A 21,984-nucleotide genomic window follows, 5' to 3' on the forward strand; every position below is an offset into this window, starting at 1 on the left:
CCTTTGTAAAGTGCTTTGAGTCCGACTGATAAAAATTGCTATAATGAGAGCTAGGTCTTATTATTTTATTATAATTACAGATCAGTAAGCCAAGCATAGTATGAAGGTTAGTTATTTTGTTCAAGTTGATTACCTTTTTCATGCGACACTCATCTGATATATTATGCAGATGGCAATCTATTGCTGCTTGTCTTGTCTTTATTTGACTTAGTTCTTATGGAGACTTGGGAAAATACAAATTAGTGCTATTTATGGGACATGGTTCCAAAAGAAAAATGAATGGTCATGTAGCTTTGGATAGTTGAAAAGTGTTGAAATTGTAAGAAAAAGTCCTCTGGCTCTTTTTTTTTTTTTTTGGGGGGGGGGGAAGGTAGGGGAAGAGAAGGGAGAATCTTAGCACTTAGGAAGAAATGTCTGTGTTGAAAATCTGCCCAACTGGATTGTAAAATGTACCACTGAGAGGCTAATGGCAGTAATGCTTCAAGAGGCCTATTTGATTGTAATGTTCTGGATCTAGGAGTGTGGTCTTGTTTATCCTGTATGCACTGTAGGTAGAAAACATTTCTAATATTAGTTGTGCACAGTGGGTAAGTGATTGGTTAACTAGTTGAATGCTAATGGCCTTGAAGTGTGTGCTTATACTCTGAAAACTGAGTCTTTAAAAATAGCGTAGTGGTTTTCCATGTTTCTTTTTTACGGGCTTCCATGGTGAACCCGCTTGGTTTTCAAGTAAAAAGATGTTATGTTTATATTTATTTTACCCCTGACTGTCAGACTAGACTGAGTTTTCATTGCTGACTCTCTAGTATTGCCAATAAGTAAAGATTCTTCCGCTGTAAATTAATTATTCTGCTGATATGTAAACCAGCATATAATTCAGTATTATTTTTGTAATGGTAATAGGGCTAAAAAAATAGTTTTAACATGTAGAAAAAGCAAGGCCCAGATTCTATCTTCAGGTAAGCACATGCAACTCTTGCAGAAGCCTGAGAAAGGTGGTCTCATTTTCTCATGATTCTCTTTTTTTTACTCTCATGGCAGTTTGAATGTCAAACGGAGATTCAAACAAACTTGATTTTCTACATGCTGTTTTCTCAGGTTTCTTTTATTTTCACGTGTCGTCATATTTACTGAAGCTACCTGTGATATTGAGCCTTATTTGCTAGTTGCTTACAATGAGTGTTTATTTTTTGATGACATCAGAAAATAACTTTGGGACAGTAATATTTTCCCTAAAGACTTTTCTAATCCATCATTACACCTAAAATGTTGATAGAAAATATTACATTGCTTGCATTTCTCAGAACAATAATTGTCAAGGAACTATAGCTTCAAGAAATAAGATTAAAAATGGCCTAAAACCACAATTCATATAATATTCTGGCTGTCTGAGTAACAAGCCCAGACCAATTACAAATTTTTTTTTGGATAAAACTGTAAATTAAACTGAAGCTTTAAACATTGTAGATGTAAGACTTCTTAATTTAAAAGCTGTCAACTATTTGTATCCTCCAAAGTGTAATGTTTCTCAGCGCATTTACTTATTTTTTAATAAAAAAGGCAGCAAAGGGTAGCTGAAAGCCACCTTTTGTGCTTCCCCTGATCCTGGCTCAGCTAGGGGTTTCTCTACCTTTGCCCTGGCTAGAATGGTTCGTATGGTGTGTGTTTCATGCTGTGTCTTCTATGAGCTGGATGTGTGCCCTTATTACTTGATGTGTTTTGGGGAGGGCCATTCCCTGATTTTTGTGCTCATTGTTGTCTTGACCCCGAAAGGCAAGGCACACTCAACTCCAGACTTTCCATTATTAATAAGGTTCAATGAACCATATATTCAGCAGAAGACGATTGAGCCAGGGCAGTCAAATATATCCACAGTTGCTTGCAATTCCAGAGTTCCTGAAATGCATCAGTTGTTTGCCTGAAAACTAGCCTGTGGACAGAATAGGATTTTATGACATCTGGCTTTATATATTTTTGTGTAAAATTTATCACATTTCTTATTTGAGGGCTTGTCTACACTTACAGTGCTGCAATGATGCAGCTGCGCCTCTGTAGCAATGAGACCTTGTCTATACTACAGTTTTGTTGACAAAAGGCAGCTTTTGTTGACAAAAAGTGGAGGTGTACACACTGCAAGGCTCCTCCTGCCGAAAAAGTCATTTGCTACGCTGACAAAATAAAACCACCTCAGTGAGAGGCATAGAGCTTTTTGCAACATAGAGCAATGCAGCATCAGTGTTGACAATGTGTTCCTTACGTTGTTTATCTGGCCTCCAAGTGGTATCCCACAATGCCCCTGTGACCACTCTTCTCACTCTTTTGAGCTCCACTGCCCTGCATCCAGCTACACAGGCATGTGCCCCTGCCCTTTCAAAGCCCCAGGAAGTTTTGAAATTGCTCAGCATGGAGAGCTCACATAGCTACTACCCAGCTGAGCATGTGGGCTCCCAGCAGCCAACACACTCCTGCATGGAGTACAGGGGTGGGGGTGGATCTCCTTGGTCTGTGGGAGAACTCAGAGGGAATCACGTAATCAGAACATTAATGCGGAATCCTGCTCTCCCAGGCACTAGGACCGCAGCGTCAGGCAGGGTGGGATGGGAGGAAGAGACTGATGTCCTGTGCAGAGCCAGGGAAAGAGGTCGGGTCCACTCTAATCCTGTTCCAGCAACTGGTCTTCATAGAGGCACACCTTGATGCCATAGAAGCCAAAGCATCCCTGCCCCTAGCCAGATTCACAACTATCACAAACCTTATTTCAGAGGTATGAGCCTGCCTCCAAATACAGGCTCATACTGTCTTGCAGCTACTGGGACACATGGTAGCCACAACATTTGTGTTCCGACATGCAAGACTACATATGCGGTACCTACAGAGCTGGTTAAGCACGGTATACATACCCAGCAAACACAGCCTACACAAACGGCTGTCAGTGCCAACCAGTGTCCTAGACTCTTTACAATGGTAGATGAGACCACAAAACGTTTGTATGGGCATCCCATTCCAACAGGAACCCCCATCGATTGTGATCACCACAGACGCCTCACTGATTGGTTGGGGCGCACATATGAATCAACACATGATTCAAGGCAAATGGTCTCCTGGGGAGACTCACTTACACATCAATCTACTAGAGCTATGTGCAGTCCGCAATGCCTGCAGGTACTTCCTACCTTATATAAAGAATGAATTTATCCGCATTATAACAGACAACATTGCATGCATGTTTTACATCAACTGCCAACAAGGCTCTGTCACACTCGCTATGCACTGAAGCCATGAAACTATAAAACTGGTGCATACAACACAACATAAACATCTGAGCATGCTACCTACTCGATCGCCAGAATGCGACGGCGGACACACTCAGCAGGTACTTCTCCCAAGACCACTAATGGGAGATGAATGGTGAGATTCTGAGATCAATCTTTAGCCGGTGGGGTATTCCCATCATCGACTTGTTCGCCTCCCCAACGAACTGCAAATGCTCAAGGTTCTGTTTGTGAGCGGGATTGGGACCACGATTACTGGAGGATGCCTTTCTCATCAAATGGGAGGCACAACTCATATGCGTTTCCACCGATTCCACTGATATCATGCGTGATACATAAGATACTAACAGACAGGCCAAGGTTATCCTCATAGTCCCGACATGGCCCAGACAAGCATGTTACCCTTACCTGTTATGCATGGCGATATGCACTCCACGAGCTCTCCTCATCGTCCAGATCTGCTGTCTCAGCACAACAGTCGCATTCTTCATCCGAACCCAGAGATACTCCACTTACAAGCATGGCTCCTGCATGGTTCCATCATGACGAACTAACATGTTCGGAAAAAGTTAAACGTGTTATTAAACAGCAGGAAGTTAACCACTCGTAATACTTTCAAAAATGGAAGAGGTTCTCTGCCTGGTGTCAAGAAAGACATTCGACAGGTGCTGCAGTACCACTACCATTAATGCTGGAATACCTACTGGAGCTGAAAAGTTCAGGGTTTGCTATGAGCTCGATCAAAGTCCATGTTGCAGCCATTTTCGCATTCCATCAAGAGATCGATGGAACCTCAACTTTTGCACACCCTACCATTAAGCGCTTCCTAAGGGTCTCCTAAAAGTTTGCCCAGAAGTTTGGCGACCTATGCTGGCATGGGACCTCAACCTGGTGCTGAAATGCCTCACCAGTCCACCATTTGAACCATTAGCCACCGGCTCCTACCTATATTTATCTATGAAAGTGGCCTTTCTGGTCACTATTACTTCCACCAGAAGGGTGAGCGAGATAGGGGTGCTCATAGCTGATCCTCCATATACAACATTCTTAATATATGGAGATATACCTATCTCATAGAGCTGGAAGGGACCCCAAAAGGTCATCGAGTCCAGCTCCCTGCCTTCACTAGGAGGACCAAGTACTGATTTTGCCTCAGATCCCTAAGTGGCCCCCTCAAGGATTAAACTCACAACCCTGGGTTTAGCAGGCCAATGCTCAAACCACTGAGCTATCCCTCCCCCCTTCATTCTTCAAAGACAAGGTCATGCTATGCCCGTACCCTAAATTCCTACCGAAAGTAACTTCAGCATTTCATATGAACCTACCAATCCATCTCCCTGCGTTCTACCTTAAGCCTCATGGCACTCCAACAGAGGCTGCCCTGCACACATTAGACTTTAGGCGTGCACTAGCGTTTTACCTTGAAAGGACCAAACCATTCCGGAAATCCCCATGACGTTTCATCTCTACTACTGAGCACTCGAAAGGAGACGCTATATCCACTCAGATTGTCTAAATGGATCTCCACATGCATTCAAATGTGCTATCGTATCTGGAATACAGAACCACCCGAACATATTAGAGCACGTTCTACTAGATCTGTTTCAACCTCAATAGCGTTCCTAAATAATGTTCCAATATTGGAGATCTTTAAGGCAGCCATTTTGGGCCTCTGTCCGCACGTTTGCTGAGCACTATGCAATCACTCATGACTCCAGGGCTGACACCACAGTTGGCCTCACAGTACTTGCCTCAGTGACTCAAACCCGAAGTCCCCCCAGCCCTCTGAGAGGCACTACTCTATAGTCACCTGAAATGGAGCACCCACAGGGATAGCACTCGAAGAAGAAGGGAAGATTACTATCTTGTGCATTACCTGAGGTTCTTTGAGATGTGTCCCCCTGTGGGTGCTACACTACCCGCCCTCCTCCCCCTACTTTGGAGTTTGCAGTACGGACTGTGCGGTAGAAAAGGAACTGGAGGGCTTGGGTCGTGCGCACGCTACATGTGACACTAACAGCACCATGAGACGCCTACTGTGCACACATGATCCGCACCGACGCTGCTACTGTAAATCTCCGATCAGTGGCGCCGGGACACACTGACACCTGAAGTGGAGCATCCACAGGGGGACACATCTCGAAGAAGGGAGTAACCTTCCCTTGTGTGGTGTGGTGGCTAGGAACGGGAATGGCTGTGAACCACCCAGCCTCCTCCAGCTGCCCTAGGAGCTGCTGCCTCTCAGGACTTGCCTTTTCTCCTTGCCCACCACACGGCGGCTCTGCTTTGCCCTCTGCCGGCTGCTGGGGGCGCTGGTCTCCTCTGGCTCTGGGAGGGGGCCATCACTGGCTGCCACTCCGCCATTGTATACAGTTTGGGGGGCCAACGCCCCCCCATACCTTCAACTCTGCCCATGACCGAGCACCGGGACTATGTCGTGGCCCACTGTTTGGGAACTTCTGTGTTAACCCATTAGCTTGTGTGTCTGGAGGGGACGTTTTAGGTGGTATTCTATTGTCAGGGTTTTTTCTTTTTTTCTTTTTTTTTTTTCAAATCCTTGCTACAGTTGAAAAATGGAAAATTTGACCATAATTATAGAAGCTAAAGTTTTGGAAGTCTGTTAAGTAAGACAATATCACAACGTGTTGCATAGGAACAGATTTCATTTGTACAAATGAATATGTATGTATTTAAATAGTGTCAAGATTCAGACCATCACTAGATGTTTTATTTTTAAATGTGAAGTAGCAGCAACTACTGAGGCACAAGATGATACTTCAGCAAAGACTCTCCCAGCAAAGACTGAATGCTGCTGCATGTCACTATCCTCAAAGTAGATACTCTTGCTTACTTTGATAAGTCAGTCATACGGCAGTTTAAGTTGGCCACAAAATAATACTGTAGTCATTAACCAGGTTAAAACCAGCATTTTATTTTTGTTTAATATTTACATAACACCTTGAAGATGTGTATACTTAAACAACAGAGACAAGCAAAAACAATGAGTGGGGAGGTAGCATGCTGAGATGTTCGTTGTGTTGTATGCACCAGCTTTATAGTTTCATGGCTTCAGTGCATAGCAAGTGTGACTGAGAGCCTTGTTGGCAGTTGATGTAAAACATGCATGCAATGTTGTCGGTTATAATGCGGATAAATTCGTTCTTTACATTGCGGACTGCACATAGCTCTAGTAGATTGATGTGTAAGTGAGTCTCCCCAGGAGACCATTTGCCTTGAATCATGTGTTGATTCATATGTGCGCCCCAACTAATCAATGAGGCGTCTGTGGTGATCACAATCGATGGGGGTTCCTGTTGGAATGGGATGCCCATACAAACGTTTTGTGGTCTCATCTACCATTGTAAAGAGTCTAGGACACTGGTTGGCACTGACAGCCGTTTGTGTAGGCTGTGTTTGCTGGGTATGTATACCGTGCTTAACCAGCTCTGTAGGCACCGCATATGTAGTCTTGCATGTCGGAACACAAATGTTGTGGCTACCATGTGTCCCAGTAGCTGCAAGACAGTATGAAACTGTATTTGGAGGCAGGCTCGTACCTCTGAGATAAGGTTTGTGATAGTTGTGAATCTGGCTAGGGGCAGGGATGCTTTGGCTTCTATGCCATCAAGGTGTGCCCCAGTGAAGACCAGTTGCTGGAACAGAATTTTCGTTCATTTATCTGTAGCCCTAGATCCCTGAATAGTGTGATAATGGTTTGGACTGTGTCCATTGTTTCTTCTTGAGTTGATCCTTTGAGAAGGCAATTGTCCAGGTAAGGGAAGATCATTATTCCCCCTGTTTGCAAAAATGTGCTGCAACTACCACTAGGGTTTTGGAGAAAACTCTTGGAATGGTAGTACTCTGTACTGAAAGTGTTCATGTCCTACTGTGAATCACACATATTTTCTGAGAGCGGGATGAATGGTGATCTGGAAATAGGGATCTTGGAGGTCAAGGGCTAAAAACCAGTCCCCTTGTTGCAGCGCTGGCAGTATCATGCTTGCTAAGAGAACTTCAATTTTGCTGTAAATAATTTTAATTCTTAGTTGTATATAGTTGTCCGTTCGTGTAGTTAGGTCTCTCCTTGGACTTTCCCCTCTGTGGGGAATTTCCCCAGCCTGTGGACTATGTCCCTGCAAGCTGGTTTTAAAAACTGTGCTTCATGTCCACGCTCCTTCTCTGAGAGTGACAAACACCACCACTGTCTTTACTGTCTTGGTGAAGCCTGCATCATCGCATGTTGCTCCATCTGCTGTCTGTTCCCATCCAGAACTCGAGTGGCCCGAGGACTTTGCCTCCACAAGTACCTCATGGAGGAAGGTATGCGCCCATGTGTGCAGCCAGATCCAGCACCATTGGATCTGCCGGAGCAGCGCCTGTCACTGGCGGTGAGCGCCTTCCAGTGCGGCACCCACAGTACTGATGCACCCATTGAAGCCCCACCGTGCACGCAAGAAGCCCAACAACTTTTGGGGACCGCCGCCTAGTGCAGCATTGCCTCCCTCAGCCATGCCAGGTCGGATGAGAAGTCCCGCATCAACGTGGATGCACCTGCTCCAAAGAAGTCTTGTATGGAGCATAAGTCTAAGCATCCTCAGGCTCTGGCAGCGCTTCCCTCAGCTCAGGTGCTTGGGCCACCGTCAACACCGCTGGACCATCCGGACTTTCACACCTGGTCCCACGCATACCGTGGCGCTTGTCTCCCCTTACACCGATGGCTGAGCTCCTCCCGTCATATGCTGGCTCTCCTCGGCGCTCCGGTCCTCCGCCTACTTTGAGACTTGGGCATATGAGCTCCTTCTGCTCCGCCAGCATCCTGCTCTGTTCTGACCTTCTCCACGGGTACCCCCGATGGATGAACCTCTTCTCCTCATTGACCATCCTGCTCTACCGATGGCATGGATGGTCCCACTCCTGCCAGACCCATCTTCTGACTCAGAGTGCTCCTCCAAGCCAGACCCAACCTTCTCGCCTGCTCGGTCCTACAGCCCAGACACTTGGCACTGACCTTATCCATTGGCATATGTTCCGTTGGCCGACCCGTGGTTCCGCTACCCATGGTCGCTGCCGATGCCCACTGATCCCTACGCCTGGCCCTTCTGGCCTACCACCAGACTGTGGAGTACAACCACGCCCGCATCACTGGCCATCTCTGACCCATACCGCTCTTCCTTTATGAGGAGCCTCAGGATGCCCCTGCTCTATTGGCATCATCAGCACTGATGGCACCCCCAGTCCCCACTGGTGCCTCTTCATTGCTGGACAATGCGCTTATTCCCCCTCCTCTTTCCCCTCCCAATGACCATGTCCAGTACCAGGGATTACTTCGCCACGTGGCTGCGGCTCTCAATCTTCCCATGGAATCCCAGAATCAATTCCTGGGCATTATACAACCCCCGGGACCCTCCCATACTGCCCTGCTGAGCCATGAAGGCATCTTAAAGCTGACTCATGCTATCTGGCACTGGCACACCCCGGCCTCCTGTGCCCCTACCCTGAAGCAGGCAGAATGCTGCTACTTCGTAAATAAAAAGTATGGACTTTTTATTTACCCACCCACTGCCTAATGCCCTTGTACATGCGGACACTGAGTCCGTCAACAACATTTCAAGTCCATACCACCTGATTGGGCTGCAAAGAAGCTGGATCTTCTAGGATGCACAGTCTATTAATCTGCGGGCCTGCAGTTCCTCATTGCTAGCTACCAGGGTATCTTGGCAAAGTACGACTTCCTTTCCTACTCTAAGTAGTGGACTTCCAAGCCTTCCTTCCTCCAGAGAAGCAACAGGACTTTCAAGACCTTCTGTACCAGGCAAGTTGGTTGCCAAGGTCGCTTTTCAGACTGCAGTTGATGCTGCGGACACTGCATCCTGCTATGTAGCATCCAGGGTAGTGCTCCGCCATGACTCTTGGCTGTAGTCTAGCAGGTTTCCAAAGGAGGTCCAGACTATCCTCAAGGACCTCCCTTTTGACAACCGTAAGTTGTTAAGCGAAAAGATGGATGAGTCCCTTCACTTCCTCAAGGCCTCCCGTGTCACCCTCTGGTCGCTGGGCATCTATACCCCAGCTCCTCTTGGGACCTGAATCTCGTCCTCTCCAAGATGCCCTTTGAGCCCTTCGTGGCCTGCTCCCTCGCCCATCTTTCCATGAAGGTGATCCTCCTGTTAGCTATCACCTTCTCACGGCGCGTTAGCGAACTGGCAGCTATGATCACAGACCCGCCTTTTACTGTCTTCCAGAAGAATAAGGTCTCTTTGCGTCTTCGTCCAAAGTTCCTCCCCAAGGTGGCCTCTTCCTTTCACCTCAACCAGTGCATACATCTCCTAATCTTCTACCCTAAACCATATGCCTCCTCCAGGGAGCCGAACACTCCACTCCTTTGATGTTCTCCAGGCGCTGGTCTTTTATCTCCAATGTACTCATGCCTTCTGGGTGTACTCTGGCTCTTCGTCGCCATTGCTGAGCACTGCTGGGGTCGTTCCCTCTCCTCACAATGCCTCTCCAACTGGATCTACCGTTGTATCACGGACGGCTATGCACTCTCTCATGTCCGTCCCCCCCCCCCCCCCCGGGCGTCACAGCCCACTCCATGCATGCATATGCAGCCACGTCCGCTTTCCTTGCAGACGTTCCGTGGCAGGATATTTGTTGGACAGCCACTTTGTCCTCTGTCCACACCTTCTCCGCCCACTACACCGTTGCCCTTGCATTAGCGACTGATGCAGCAGTCGGTCGAGCTGTACTGCAAACTGTGTCCTCTCAAGATCCCTTGCACCTGGTGCCACACTGAGCACTGCTTGCTACTCTCCCAGTGTTTGGAATCCACATAGGAATCATCACTTGAAGAAGAAGAGAAGGTTACTTACTGTAACTGGAGTTTTTCGAGGTGTGTGGTCCCTATCTGCATTCCAGTCCCGCCCTCCATCCCCTCTGCTCTGGGCTACTTTGATTCTTGGTGTGAGGGAACTGGAGTGGCGTCGACCTGCACAGCCTCTTAAAGCCTCGGATGCACCACGTGGTCAACACATGATGCACATGTGTGTCAACGGACACTACTATGAATATTTCCGGCTCTGGTGCATGGTGCGCATGCACACATGCATTTGGAATCCAGATAGGGACCACACATCTCGAAGAACCTCCAGTTACAGTAAGTAATCTCCACTTAGTCTTTTATGTTTTAGAACTTCATTTAATTGTTTTGCATTTTTCTGAGTTAAAATAACTCATTTAAGTAATGTGTGTTTTGTAATTAGGCATAAGTATCTATCTAAGGCTAAGCCTACTGGAGAACACAAAGTCTTACTCTGTTGTTCTAATAAATTGGTGCTTTAAAATATTGACTATTTGGGGCATTATTTGACAGGTCAGTTGACCGATTATTTTTTGACTGGACAAATGCCCAACCCTACACACTCCAGATATGAGTTCCCAGTTGGACAATCCTACAAAACTCTCCCACATGTGTTAGGTCAATCCCCCCCAATTCCTTACCAGTTGCCACTTCATCCTGGAACTCCGGAATACTTTTTGGCCCCAGGATTTCTGTGACCAGAAGAAAGATGTCCCATATTTAGGTCTTTTAAAATTTGGTTGACCGTCCTGTAAGCATTTTCCTAGACATAAAGTTGCAGCTATGAAATAGACTTCTGGACTTATTTTACATAGGAGGTGACATTTTCCTCCTGGTAGCTAATAATAAAAGTTTTGCTACATCTGTAAGTGTATAAAAGAAAACAAGTGAACACTTTTAATCCCCTGAAATAATCTAGATCGCACAGCATGCAGTTCAGTCAAAGCAACTGAAGAAATTTTACTAATCAATAACTTATAAAAGTTTATCATTTAATGACATTAAATCTTTGGCCTTTGTGAAGTAATAGAAGTATGCCTTGTCTTCTCATTTTTTTCTTCATAGAGGACAGTGTCTGGAATAGTAGTTGCTTCTGTATTCCAAAATGATATACTGCTGTCTGTTTTCTTATCCTGCAGCCTGCAATTATTGTAATTAAAGTAGGTGTTATATAACTTAAAAGAGAGAGTTGTTCTTGAGCTCCCAAATGTGAAATAAAGCTTTCTGATTAATCATAGCTATGAAATATGAATCTCTGGTTACGCTAGTTGTAGTTTAGCTATATCCTAGATTAAGGTTTGCTTGTTCTTGGGTGTGTATGTATATGTATGCAAAATATATTTAATATCAGTATCATAAATGTTTTCCTACCATATGGTCTTCCCACTATAAATGTTTTCTCATTATCACAAGCTTCGTTGCATGTCTATTTAAATACAATTATCAATGTATTCTCCATTTATGGGATATATAGTTGCCTGTGCCAAGTCCACAGCTATCTAAAATGGCAGTGCTGGTTAGGAGCAGTTGAGGTTAGGGTTGCCAACTTTCTAATCGTACAAAACCGGACACCCTTGCCCTGATGCCTGCCCTGCCCTGCCCTGCCCCGCCCCTTCTCTGAGGCCCCACTCCTTCTCTGAGGTCCTGCCCCCCACTCATTCCATCCCTCTCCCTCTGTTGCTCGCTCTCCCCACACTCACTCATTTTCACCGTGCTGGCTGAGGGGGTTGAGGTGCGGGAGGGGTGAAGGCTCCGGCTGGAGGTGCGGGCTCTGGGGTGGGGCCGGGGATGAGGGGCTTGGTGTGCTGGAGGGGGCTCCAGGCTGGGGAGTGGAGCAGAGGGATTCGGAGTATGGGAGGGGGCTCTGGGCTGAGGCAGAGGGTTGGGGTGGGGAGGGCTCCGGCTGTGGGTGCGAGCTCTTGTGTGGGGCTGGGAATGAGGGATTGGGGTGCAGGAGGGTGCTCCGTGCTGGGACCGAGGGGTTCAGAGGGTGGGAGGGGGATCAGGATTGGAGCAGGGGGTTGGGGTGTGGGAGGGGGTCAGGGGTGCAGGCTTCCAGCGGCGCTTACCTAAGGTGGCTCCCGGAAGCAGCTGCATGTCCCCTCTCTGGCTCCTACACGGAGGCACGGCCAGGCGGCTCTGCGCGCTGTCCCGTCCACAGGCGCCACCCCTACAGCTCCCATTGGCCATGGTTCCCAGTGGGAGATGCGCAGTTGGTGTTTGGCGCAGTTGGTGTTTGGCGACCAAGCCGCCAGGGTCCCTTTTCAACCAGGCATTCCGGTCGAAAACTGGACGCCTGGCAACCCTAGTTGAGGTCCACCTCATGAATCTTAAATGTTCAGACCTGAGGCTGTAAAGGGGATGCATATCATCTTTGGTCCAGCTAGGATCAGTTTATATATAGGCATCCAAGCCCTGTCAGCCACTTTGAAAAGGGGGAAGAAATATGGCTCTCTGCAGAGGAGGTATCCTCCACATTAGAAAAAGGAAGATGGATCCAAGGACAGGTCTCTAGGGATGAGATCTTCAGATCTGAAGGGTCTTTGGAGAGTGTGTAACCCAGGGCCATCTTCTGTGGCGTGCCCTGAGGAACCTATGCTAGTGAATCTAAGTGGCAATCTTTCGATCTGGAGGGAATGCCAGACCAACGTGATTGCCAGATCTTCACTTTTTAGGACTTTGTGCTAGATCCTCTTTAGATCCTGACAGACTGGTTTCCCCTCTGTCATCTCTTCTTTTTTTTCTTCCCAGAAGAAGTGGGTGTGTTTTTTGGTACCAAGACTAGTGTCTAGCCTTAGCACCCTGTGGGATAGATTAATCTGGCTAACTCTTGGATCAGACTTAACCCTTTATCTCAAACAATAACTTGCCCCCTTCTTTGTCTCCTGTAAGGCCAAAGCAACATTTGAAGGCCAGCTAAGGAGATTGTTTGAGGGGCAAGTTGTCTTAGAAGAACCTCATTTAGATGTCTGCCTGTGTCCTTGATAAGGCTGTGTAATTTCATCTTCAGTCATGCTGAAGTGATTGGATCTCAGTCCAAAGCCCTAGTCACACATTGAATATCTTCTTTTTGGGTTGTCCAGATTTATTTAGTGGATACTTTTGGAAGTCTTCAATACTAGACTTCAAGTTTCAAAGACACTGCTTTGGGTCTGCTTTGGTCTTAATTGTCAGCTTATCAAAGACCTTTACCCCAACAGTGTAGGAAACTGAGGAGTAAGTACTGGTAAAAGGCTTCTGCATGAACTCCTGTTCTGGTTTCGTGCAACACAAGAGTCTTGGTCCAGACATTTGTATTGAACCCTTATATTTCCCTTTTCAGCACTGGTATATTCATTTCCTGGCAGCCTCGGATGGCATTGTTATGGATTGTTGGGTCCTAAAAGTCATCCAGAAGGGCTATGCAATGCAATTCTGCTAGATGCTGCCTCCTAACTCATCTTCCCTATATTTTTTTTCAGGGATCTATTTTCATGGTCTTAGAAGATCTACATCACTTTATTACAGGGTGAATTTGATTTAAATCAAATTGATTTAAATCATGATTTAAATCAAATTGATTTAAATCATGATTTAAATCACTAGTCAGGAAGACTGGATTTAATAATGGATTTCTACATAAAAGTGCATTCTTGTTGGTTGTTATAACCTTAATACATATTTTTCACCACTCAGAGATAGAGGTAGGTTTCATTTTTAGAAGGTACACACTATAAAATAAATCACTTTAAAAATGTAGTTTTACAGCTATATCAGAAAATGAATGATTGTTTGGTTATTTCATTTACCAAAGGTAATTGAAGCAGATATTTATGAAGTCATTGGGAGGTGAACTATCTCCAATTCAACAGTTAATCATTAATATTGGGATGATTTTCTTGCCATGCTATATTAGGAGGAGAACATCACCAGACAGACATTTAAATTGTTTTATTTAACTAAAACAACATTATGTATAGTGGATTTTTTTCTTCAACAGCAAACATAATATTTTAGCAAAACAAACATATGAATTTTTGAATTTAGTTTAAACATTCAAGTTTTTTTAAAATCAGGTTTGTTTTTGTTAAAATTGTTTAACTAAAATAGTTAAATGAAATATTTAAAACAAAACAAACAAAAATTAAATTGACTATGTCAGCCAGGTCAACATGAGAAACTTAAAATATTGGCTTCTGCAGCTAACTCGGTCATCTTCACCTTCATTTTCCTGTTTGTTCATAATCTGGAAAAGAAAAACCAGCTTTCCTGCTTTTTCAGGTGCCAAACAATCACTCAATTTGGAATGAATTAGTCCAAAGGAAGAAAATATTCTTTCTACACCAGCAGAAGAAGCTACCGCTGTTAAAAGTGAGATTATCACTTCAACAGTCTCTGAATCCAAGTGCTTAAGTGACTTCCACCAGTTCACTGGTGTGACTTTCTTTAAAACATCAGCAAACGTATATTTCTTGAATGGTTCACCCTTAGTGCTGAAGTTTATTATAGTTGGCATTATGGATGGATGGTTGCTGGATGTCCATGTCATAGCCAACTCCTATTCTTGAGCAGTTAAGGTTTGACCCTGGTACCGAGTATTGAGACTAGTTGCAAGAAGATGAGCTGGAGATAGTGCTTGTCCCATTCGTTTTTTTAATGCTTGTAATTTAACTCTGTCATTGCTTATTTCTCTTTTTAAGATCTCACTCAGTTCCTTCCAAATTTCAACAGTCAGCAATAAAACAGCTATTTCCCTGCATTTTGTTCAAGGCTACAGAAATAAGCTTCAGGGTACTCAGCATGTGTTCAACATTTCTCTTAAGCCCAATGTTGAGAATGTTGGCTGTGACAGTTTTTCACAATTTTGTTCACAAACTGTCATCTGATTAGTCCAGTTCTTGATATAGTGCTCAAAACAGTCCACTACTGAGTTCCATCAGACTTCTTGTGGGAGAGTTAGCTTGGTTCCTCCCACTTTTTTCAGAGCAGCTGCTGCAAAGTTGTTGTTACGGAAGTATTTTGCAATTTCAACAACATTAGCCTTTATTTCTGGAACACTGAAGTCTTTGGCTAGGAGGTGCATCAAATGAGCACTGCAATCGTATGTTACTAGCTTGGGACTCTCTTCTAAATAATTTCTTCTCGTCCTGAATACATTTGCAGCATTGTCTGTGACCAAGCTGCGTACTAGACATTTGAATTTATTTTCACAGTTTGTTAATAGCTTTTACTGCTACTTCTTGTAAGTATTCTGCTCTGTGTGCATTTCCTGATGTATCAATTGTTTCTGTAAGGAAGACATTCCCTTCTTCTGTTGTCACACAAGCACATACAACAGGATCATTGTGGACATTGCTCCACCCATCAAGACTCAGGTTAACTGAGGGTTAATTTTACCCTCTAGACCTTTTGCACAATTTGCTCAATTTCTCTTTCATACACTTTATCCAGGAATTTGCCTGCAACATCTGCTCTGTTGGGTGGACTGTATCCTGGCCTTAATGACTGAACCATGTTAATGAAGCGTGGGTTCTCAAAGGAGAGTTTGTTGCATAAACAAACTGGGCAGTTTTTTTTATCAATTACCTCTTTTTGTAATCTGCTGGTTCTTATCACAAACTTATCTATGGTTGTTTCTGGATGATGGCGATTTTTTTTTTTCTTTTTGCTACAGGTGATATACTGTGACTATGTGACATACATGATGTGACTGAAACACTATCATTGGCAAATAACTCTGAAACTATAGAAAATGATGGTGATCTTGAAGGTGGATAGTCTTCAGAATCCTAAATGTTGAGGATGGATTCTCCTAAACAAAATAAGTCAGTGCAGTTATTTAATTATTATTCCCATACTGCTCATTTATTATTACTCATTGCATTCACTGACACTGAGTACTACTTTAAAGGTGAAATTGTAAAAGGAAGATCTGCCTATTTCAGCTGTTTATTTTTTATCACAGCTGCATCTAAAATGATAGTACCATAGAGTAACAACTATATTTTTTTGCTCAAACATGAGAATTCAAGAATAGTCCAGAAGGAAGACAGGCAGTCCTTAAGAAAGAAGTATGAAATAAAAAAGTTTACCAACCTGAAGATCCTGCATGTTCAAACATGTTCCTTTCATCATCTTCAACTCAGCTTCCTCCTGAGAAGGAACACTTCTCATGATGTTGTTTCATTCGGGCAACCAGGCCTTGCATTTCTTTGTTGCACTGTTTGCATTTTGCACACATGCCTGCCTGTCTTACCCACAGGTAGAGGAACTTCATTAATATATTCCCAAACTGGGTCTCTCTTATGACCTGCTGCCATTATAGGTTTTCCCTTCTAGTGAGAGAATGATATGGTAGATCTCAAATCAGTGAAGGCTACACTCAGAAAGACCTCAAGATTTCTGGAATATGCTGCTCAAACAGTTTCACTTTTGTTTCTACTGCCTGTCCCTCCCTTCTCACATTTATCTCCAGACTTCTTCTCCTTGTCCAGATCTATTCCGCCCCCAACAATCTTCTATTCATTGAACTTTTTGAAGCTTTGCACTTTAGGGCTAGCCTACACTGGCAATGCTAGAGCGCTGCCTTAGCAGTGCTTTAACCTGGCTTGTGTAGTCACGGCATAGCGCTGGGAGAGAGCCACCTCCACGAGAGGCATAGCTACCAGTGCTGGGAGCGCGGCTCCCAGTGCTGATGCACCATTTACACTGACGCTTTACAGCGCTGAAACTTGCTGCGCTTATGGGGGTGTTTTTTCACACCCCTGAGCGAGAAAGTTGCAGCGCTGTAAATTGCCAGCGTAGACAAGCCCTTAGAGAGAGGTAAGGGATTGACTCTGTGTACACAAATTTGCAGAGGGACAATAGGATTGAGGTCTGTTATTTCTCACCTCTATATATTATTTATTTATTTCAATACATTTTTTTGCTGTTAACAAGCATGTTATCTCTGGAGACACAAATCCACAGTTTGAGAACTGCAAAACTAAGCATCTCTGATGGTATCTTCTAGACTGAGCACTGAGTCCCATTGGGTAGATAGAAAGATTAACCTAAATAATCTATACAGAAGCCCCTGGGACCTCATAAGATTGGGTCCCTAATCCGTGAACTATTGGAACTCATTTATAAAACTTTCCTTAAACATTACATGAATATATTGTCTCATACTATAGAATTAGAATTAGAATTTTTAATCCCTATTCCATGATGAGAGATCTTTGAGCTATAATGTGTCTTAATTAAAACTATCTTTAGATTGTTTTTTTTTTTTTTTTTTTTTTTTTGATAAAATGCTTTTTGAGGAAAAAACCTATTTAAATAAAAAAAAAATCTGATTTTTGTCCACCCTGCTTTATTAGATTGGAGACAGTTGAACAAGTACATCTGGAGATTCAAGTATTATGTTGTGATGGTGGTATCCATTATCCTTTCCTTATCTGTTAGGACTGGCTTAGGCCTTTAAGTGTTCAAGCTGAAATTGCCATCATTCTATCAGAGTTGCAAGTGGACAGTATCTGTAGTTCTGTGTAAGAAACATTCATAGTTATAAAGTGCTGTCTTTTGGACAGCTCCCAGGGTTTTTACAAAATGTGGGGAGTCAAGGCAGTTCATTTCAGAAATTTAGGAATCTCATAGATACCTGAAGTTGGATGATTGGTCAGTTCAAACCCACTCCTTTCACGAAGTTTGTCAGTCTCTGAAAGTAATCCTGTTTCAAGCCCTGGGTCTAAAGATAAACTTGAGGACTTTTGGGGAGATGATGCTTCAAATAAATATATTATAATTACAAGCAATACTTTGGGTTCTGAAGTGTTTCCTTACACAAAATCAAGAGTTATGTAGCTAAATGTTAACTGACAGTACCACACCCATGTGCTACAGAAATAAGTGCTCATTCTCAGCCTTTGTATCAGAAGGTGCTGGGTCTTTGGAACTGCTGTGCATGTTATCAAATCTACAAGACTGATTTTCATCTGTTAGGGAAAAGGAATTTGCTTGCAGACTCTTGATACTCCAGCATGGGAAGAGGAACAACAAAAATGGTCCTTGAAGACAGCAGTGGCACAGACTCTGTGCTGGAGAAGAGAATCATCTGTCCATAGATTTTTTTGCTACAAAAAACTCTGTGTGTAAATGTTCACTTTTTGTTAAAGGACAGGAAAGGATACTGGCATGTTGACAGATGGCTTTTTTAGGACTGGAGTAATCATTTCCTGTTTTCATTCCGTGGTTCATTTTTTGTATGTTATGAGGAAGATAAGAGGAGACAAAGCTCACTTGCTTCTCATAGCTCTAGCCTGGGCTTGTCACTTCTGGTGTTTTGATCTCATGCAACCTTTTTTGGAATTTTCAATACTTCATCCTGAGCTTCCAGATCTTCTGCCTAGGAAGGAGGTCAGATTTGACAGTCAGGCCCAGAATCCTTTTATCTAAAGGATTAAATCATGCTCCAAAGAGATGCAGGACATAATTTTAGAATCCAGGAAGGCGCCTACAAGGAAGCCAAGGTTCCTTGAAATGGAAAAGATTTGTGTGAACTATGGCCAATGGGTTGTGTACTTTACGAACATTAATTTCTGATATTTTTGAGTGTTTGTTTTAGTTAAATATATCAAAATTTTATTTCTTAGAATACACAGAGTAGTTTCTAGATCTGGGAGAATAAATGGTTTTCCAGTTTACTTGCAGTTCAGAAAAAAATTAGATTGATTTGAATCCAAAAATTTCAAAAAATGTGTCAAATAAAAAAAAATCTGTTTTTAGGTTAAATGAAATGTTTTGTTTGACTTGAAATACATTTTTTTGCATTGTGGTTGAGGTGGTGACCTCCTTTATAGCCTTAGCTTACTGATGTAAAACACTCACCTGGGATGTGGGAGACTTGGAAACAGTTTCCTCTTCTGCCTAGTGTGGAGAAGGAATTTGAATGTGGGTCTTAACTGCATTGCACTTGTGTGCCCTAGCTACTTGGCCATGGGTTATTCTGTGGAAGCTTTTGCACTTTTTATATATAATTAAATAGTCATTGGAGCAGGGACTTAAACTTGAGTCTCCCACATCCTAAGTGACTGAATTGTTACAGTGCTATGAATAACAATAAATAATCATTGGGCCAGAGAGAGAGAGAGCATGTGTGAGTGACTCCATAGCCTGGTGGTTAGGGCACTCACTTAGGGCGTGGGATTCCCAAATTCAAATCTCTATGCCACAACAAGTACAGAGGGGAATGGAACCCTGGTTTCCAACATCCCATGTGAGTGCTTTAACCACTGGGCTAATGATTATGAGGGAGGCCACCGCCTCCACCGCCGCTGCTAATCCCCAAAAATATTTTTTTCAGGTCAAAACTATTGAGTGAATTTGTCTCAAATTCACAAATAGATTTGGATCCACCAATAAACTATTAAACATATTGTCCAGCTCTAGTTATTTATGCTTTCCACTGCGAGGTTCCAGATTCCCCTGTCCTTAGACATTGTACAGAATTTCTGAATAGAACATATTAAGCAGACAGAAGATTTTTTCCATTTCAGTGGCTTGAAATTAAAATTTAAGACCGATGGAAACAACCTTTTAACTGTTTGGGAGAGCAGTCTGTACTACCCCCTTCTAAATGTTATCTTTTGTTGCTATACTAGCTTCATGGCGGGGCTGAACAAACTACAGGGTTTTGTGGTTGTGGGGACTGTTTATACTGTGTTCCAAAAGGACAAAATGGCTTTACGTTCTTGCTGTATATTTATGCTGAAGATGTTTTGAAATTCTGTTTTTCTTAAACCATATTCATTTCCTGGTGAGGCTAGGTAATATAAACATGATTTTAAGAGGGTGCTGAGTTATTTAGAAAAGATAAAACTTTTTAGAAAATCAGCAAAGTTATTTATAGTTGATGGGTGTAGAGTGGAGTGTGCTTTACTCATATTTTCAAAATGAATTAGACTTTGCATGTAGACTTTTTCAGTTAGTTGGTGACCCATTACTAAGGAAGTTTAAAAGCCCATTCAGCTAGTTCTAAAGCAGCTTTTATGGCATGCTTATCTGATGGCTCTTCCGTTGCAAATATGTGGAAAACTGACTTTTGGAGTTATATTTATATGTATTTACATGCACTTCTCCCTTGATATGACATCTGATTCTGACAGTGTTGCCATAAGAGCAGTTTTGCAGCCATTATTAAATAAGTATTTTGCTCTCCTGCTGGGGATTGTATAGCCACTTAATCTTCATGTGGATCTACATTGACAATTCTCAAAAGAAGAAGAAAGGTTACTTACCAGTAATGGCTTGAGTATAATGCCTTTGCAGATCCACAGTGCCCAGCTTCCTTCTCCACCTTTTGGAGTACTTCTTCTGAGTCTTTCAGTTAGCCGAAGGAGTTGGGACCATGCAGACTTTTTGTAGCTTTGTGTCCAAACATTTGCTTCTGTGAAGGAGTGGTCATATATATATGGTACTGCTCTACTGGGTATGGTGCAGGTGCACAAAAATCCTGGAAATGTGAATCTGCAGAAGTAAAATATTCAAGGAACAGGTGCTGGTAAGTAATCTTTTTTCCCCCTAGTGACTTCAGGCAGCATAATCTTCCCAAACAAAAGTACAGTAACGTTTATAGGGAGAAATTAAAACCCTAAAACTTTTCAGTCACAGGAAAAAATGTAGAACTTCTACAGCAGGTTGATGCTATAAAAATCACAATTTTCATGTTAATACCCTTCTATTGAACACAAAATATAGGTCCTGGTTCCGCAAACATGCGGAGGGCTTGTAGGCAGGATCATGCCCCTAGATTGAAAACAGTTAAGGAAAGAGACACTTTTCTTTGATATTTGCACAGTATTAGCTAGCTATACTTGTTGTGGTCAGTAAATAAAGGAAAACAGAAATACTTTCTAATTTTTCAGCCTATTTTAAAAGGGAAATATTCCGTTTGCTCAGTTTAACATACTGAAAGTTCAGAATGATTTTCTCTCAGTATATGAACTAATAACTTTATTTGAGACTGAAGTTTGTAATAAATAACATTAGTATAGTTTTCTGGAGGTGGCCATCTTGGTAAAAGTGTCATTTGTGATACCCGTAGTAGAGCAAGCCTGAGATTTGTAAATTAGTTAATATTCTGCCTTACTGTTGATTTATAGTAATAACCCAATGAAAAATAAAATGTTCACTATTAATACAATAATTCTGGTGGAAATACAAGAACTTTAAAACAGAATGGATATCAATATAGCTTTTTAATTCAATTTTTCTGTAATGTTATGGTACTAAGATCTTGATTTTTGGCAAGATGGTTTTATTTTAGTAACACTAATAGATTCAGTAATGCTAATAGTAACTAATAAAGAATTGCAGTGTATGCTGCTTCTCAATGCAAACATTCTGATGGTTCTGCTGAACAAAATGTGCGTAGTTTAATATTTGAAATATTAGTCATATTTGACTTTCACAAGAATGTAACTTTTATAGTCAAAATTTGTTTTTTATGTTTAAATAATAGAAAATTGTATTATGTATGTCATACATGGATTATGTTGAAGATGAACCTGAACTTGGATTATATTTTGCTTTCATATTTTTTAGAAATATAAAGAAAAAGACAAACACAAACAAAAATACAAGAAGCAGTCTGAGTCTTCACCATCTTTGGTTCCGTCTCTTACTGTAACTACAGAGAAAGTAAGTTTTCTTTTTCCCCCCTTCTAAGGCTTAAGTTCAAATGAATTATTAAATTTGCATTTTGACACGTTTTTAGTAATGTAGAGTTGTAAACTGTTTGTCTGTGGTATGAAGAATGTCTGAGAATTTTATAATTGCAGAATGGTTACTATATAGTGGCTATAGAGACTGTAAGAAGTTGTACTTGTCTGTGATATTTGG

General features: G+C 42.7%; 1 protein-coding gene across 1 annotated transcript in view; it reads left to right on the forward strand.

The window, feature by feature from the left end:
• MLLT10 (MLLT10 histone lysine methyltransferase DOT1L cofactor) overlaps positions 1–21,984 on the forward strand; it is a 206,813-nt gene that overhangs the window by 95,821 nt on the left and 89,008 nt on the right. Inside the window, exon 9 of the mRNA XM_065397985.1 lies at positions 21,688–21,783. Coding sequence (XP_065254057.1) covers positions 21,688–21,783 — 96 coding nt within the window. The remainder of the gene's footprint in view (positions 1–21,687; positions 21,784–21,984) is intronic.

The sequence above is a fragment of the Emys orbicularis genome, chromosome 2, assembly GCF_028017835.1.
Source record: "Emys orbicularis isolate rEmyOrb1 chromosome 2, rEmyOrb1.hap1, whole genome shotgun sequence".
Classification (NCBI taxonomy): domain Eukaryota; kingdom Metazoa; phylum Chordata; order Testudines; family Emydidae; genus Emys; species Emys orbicularis.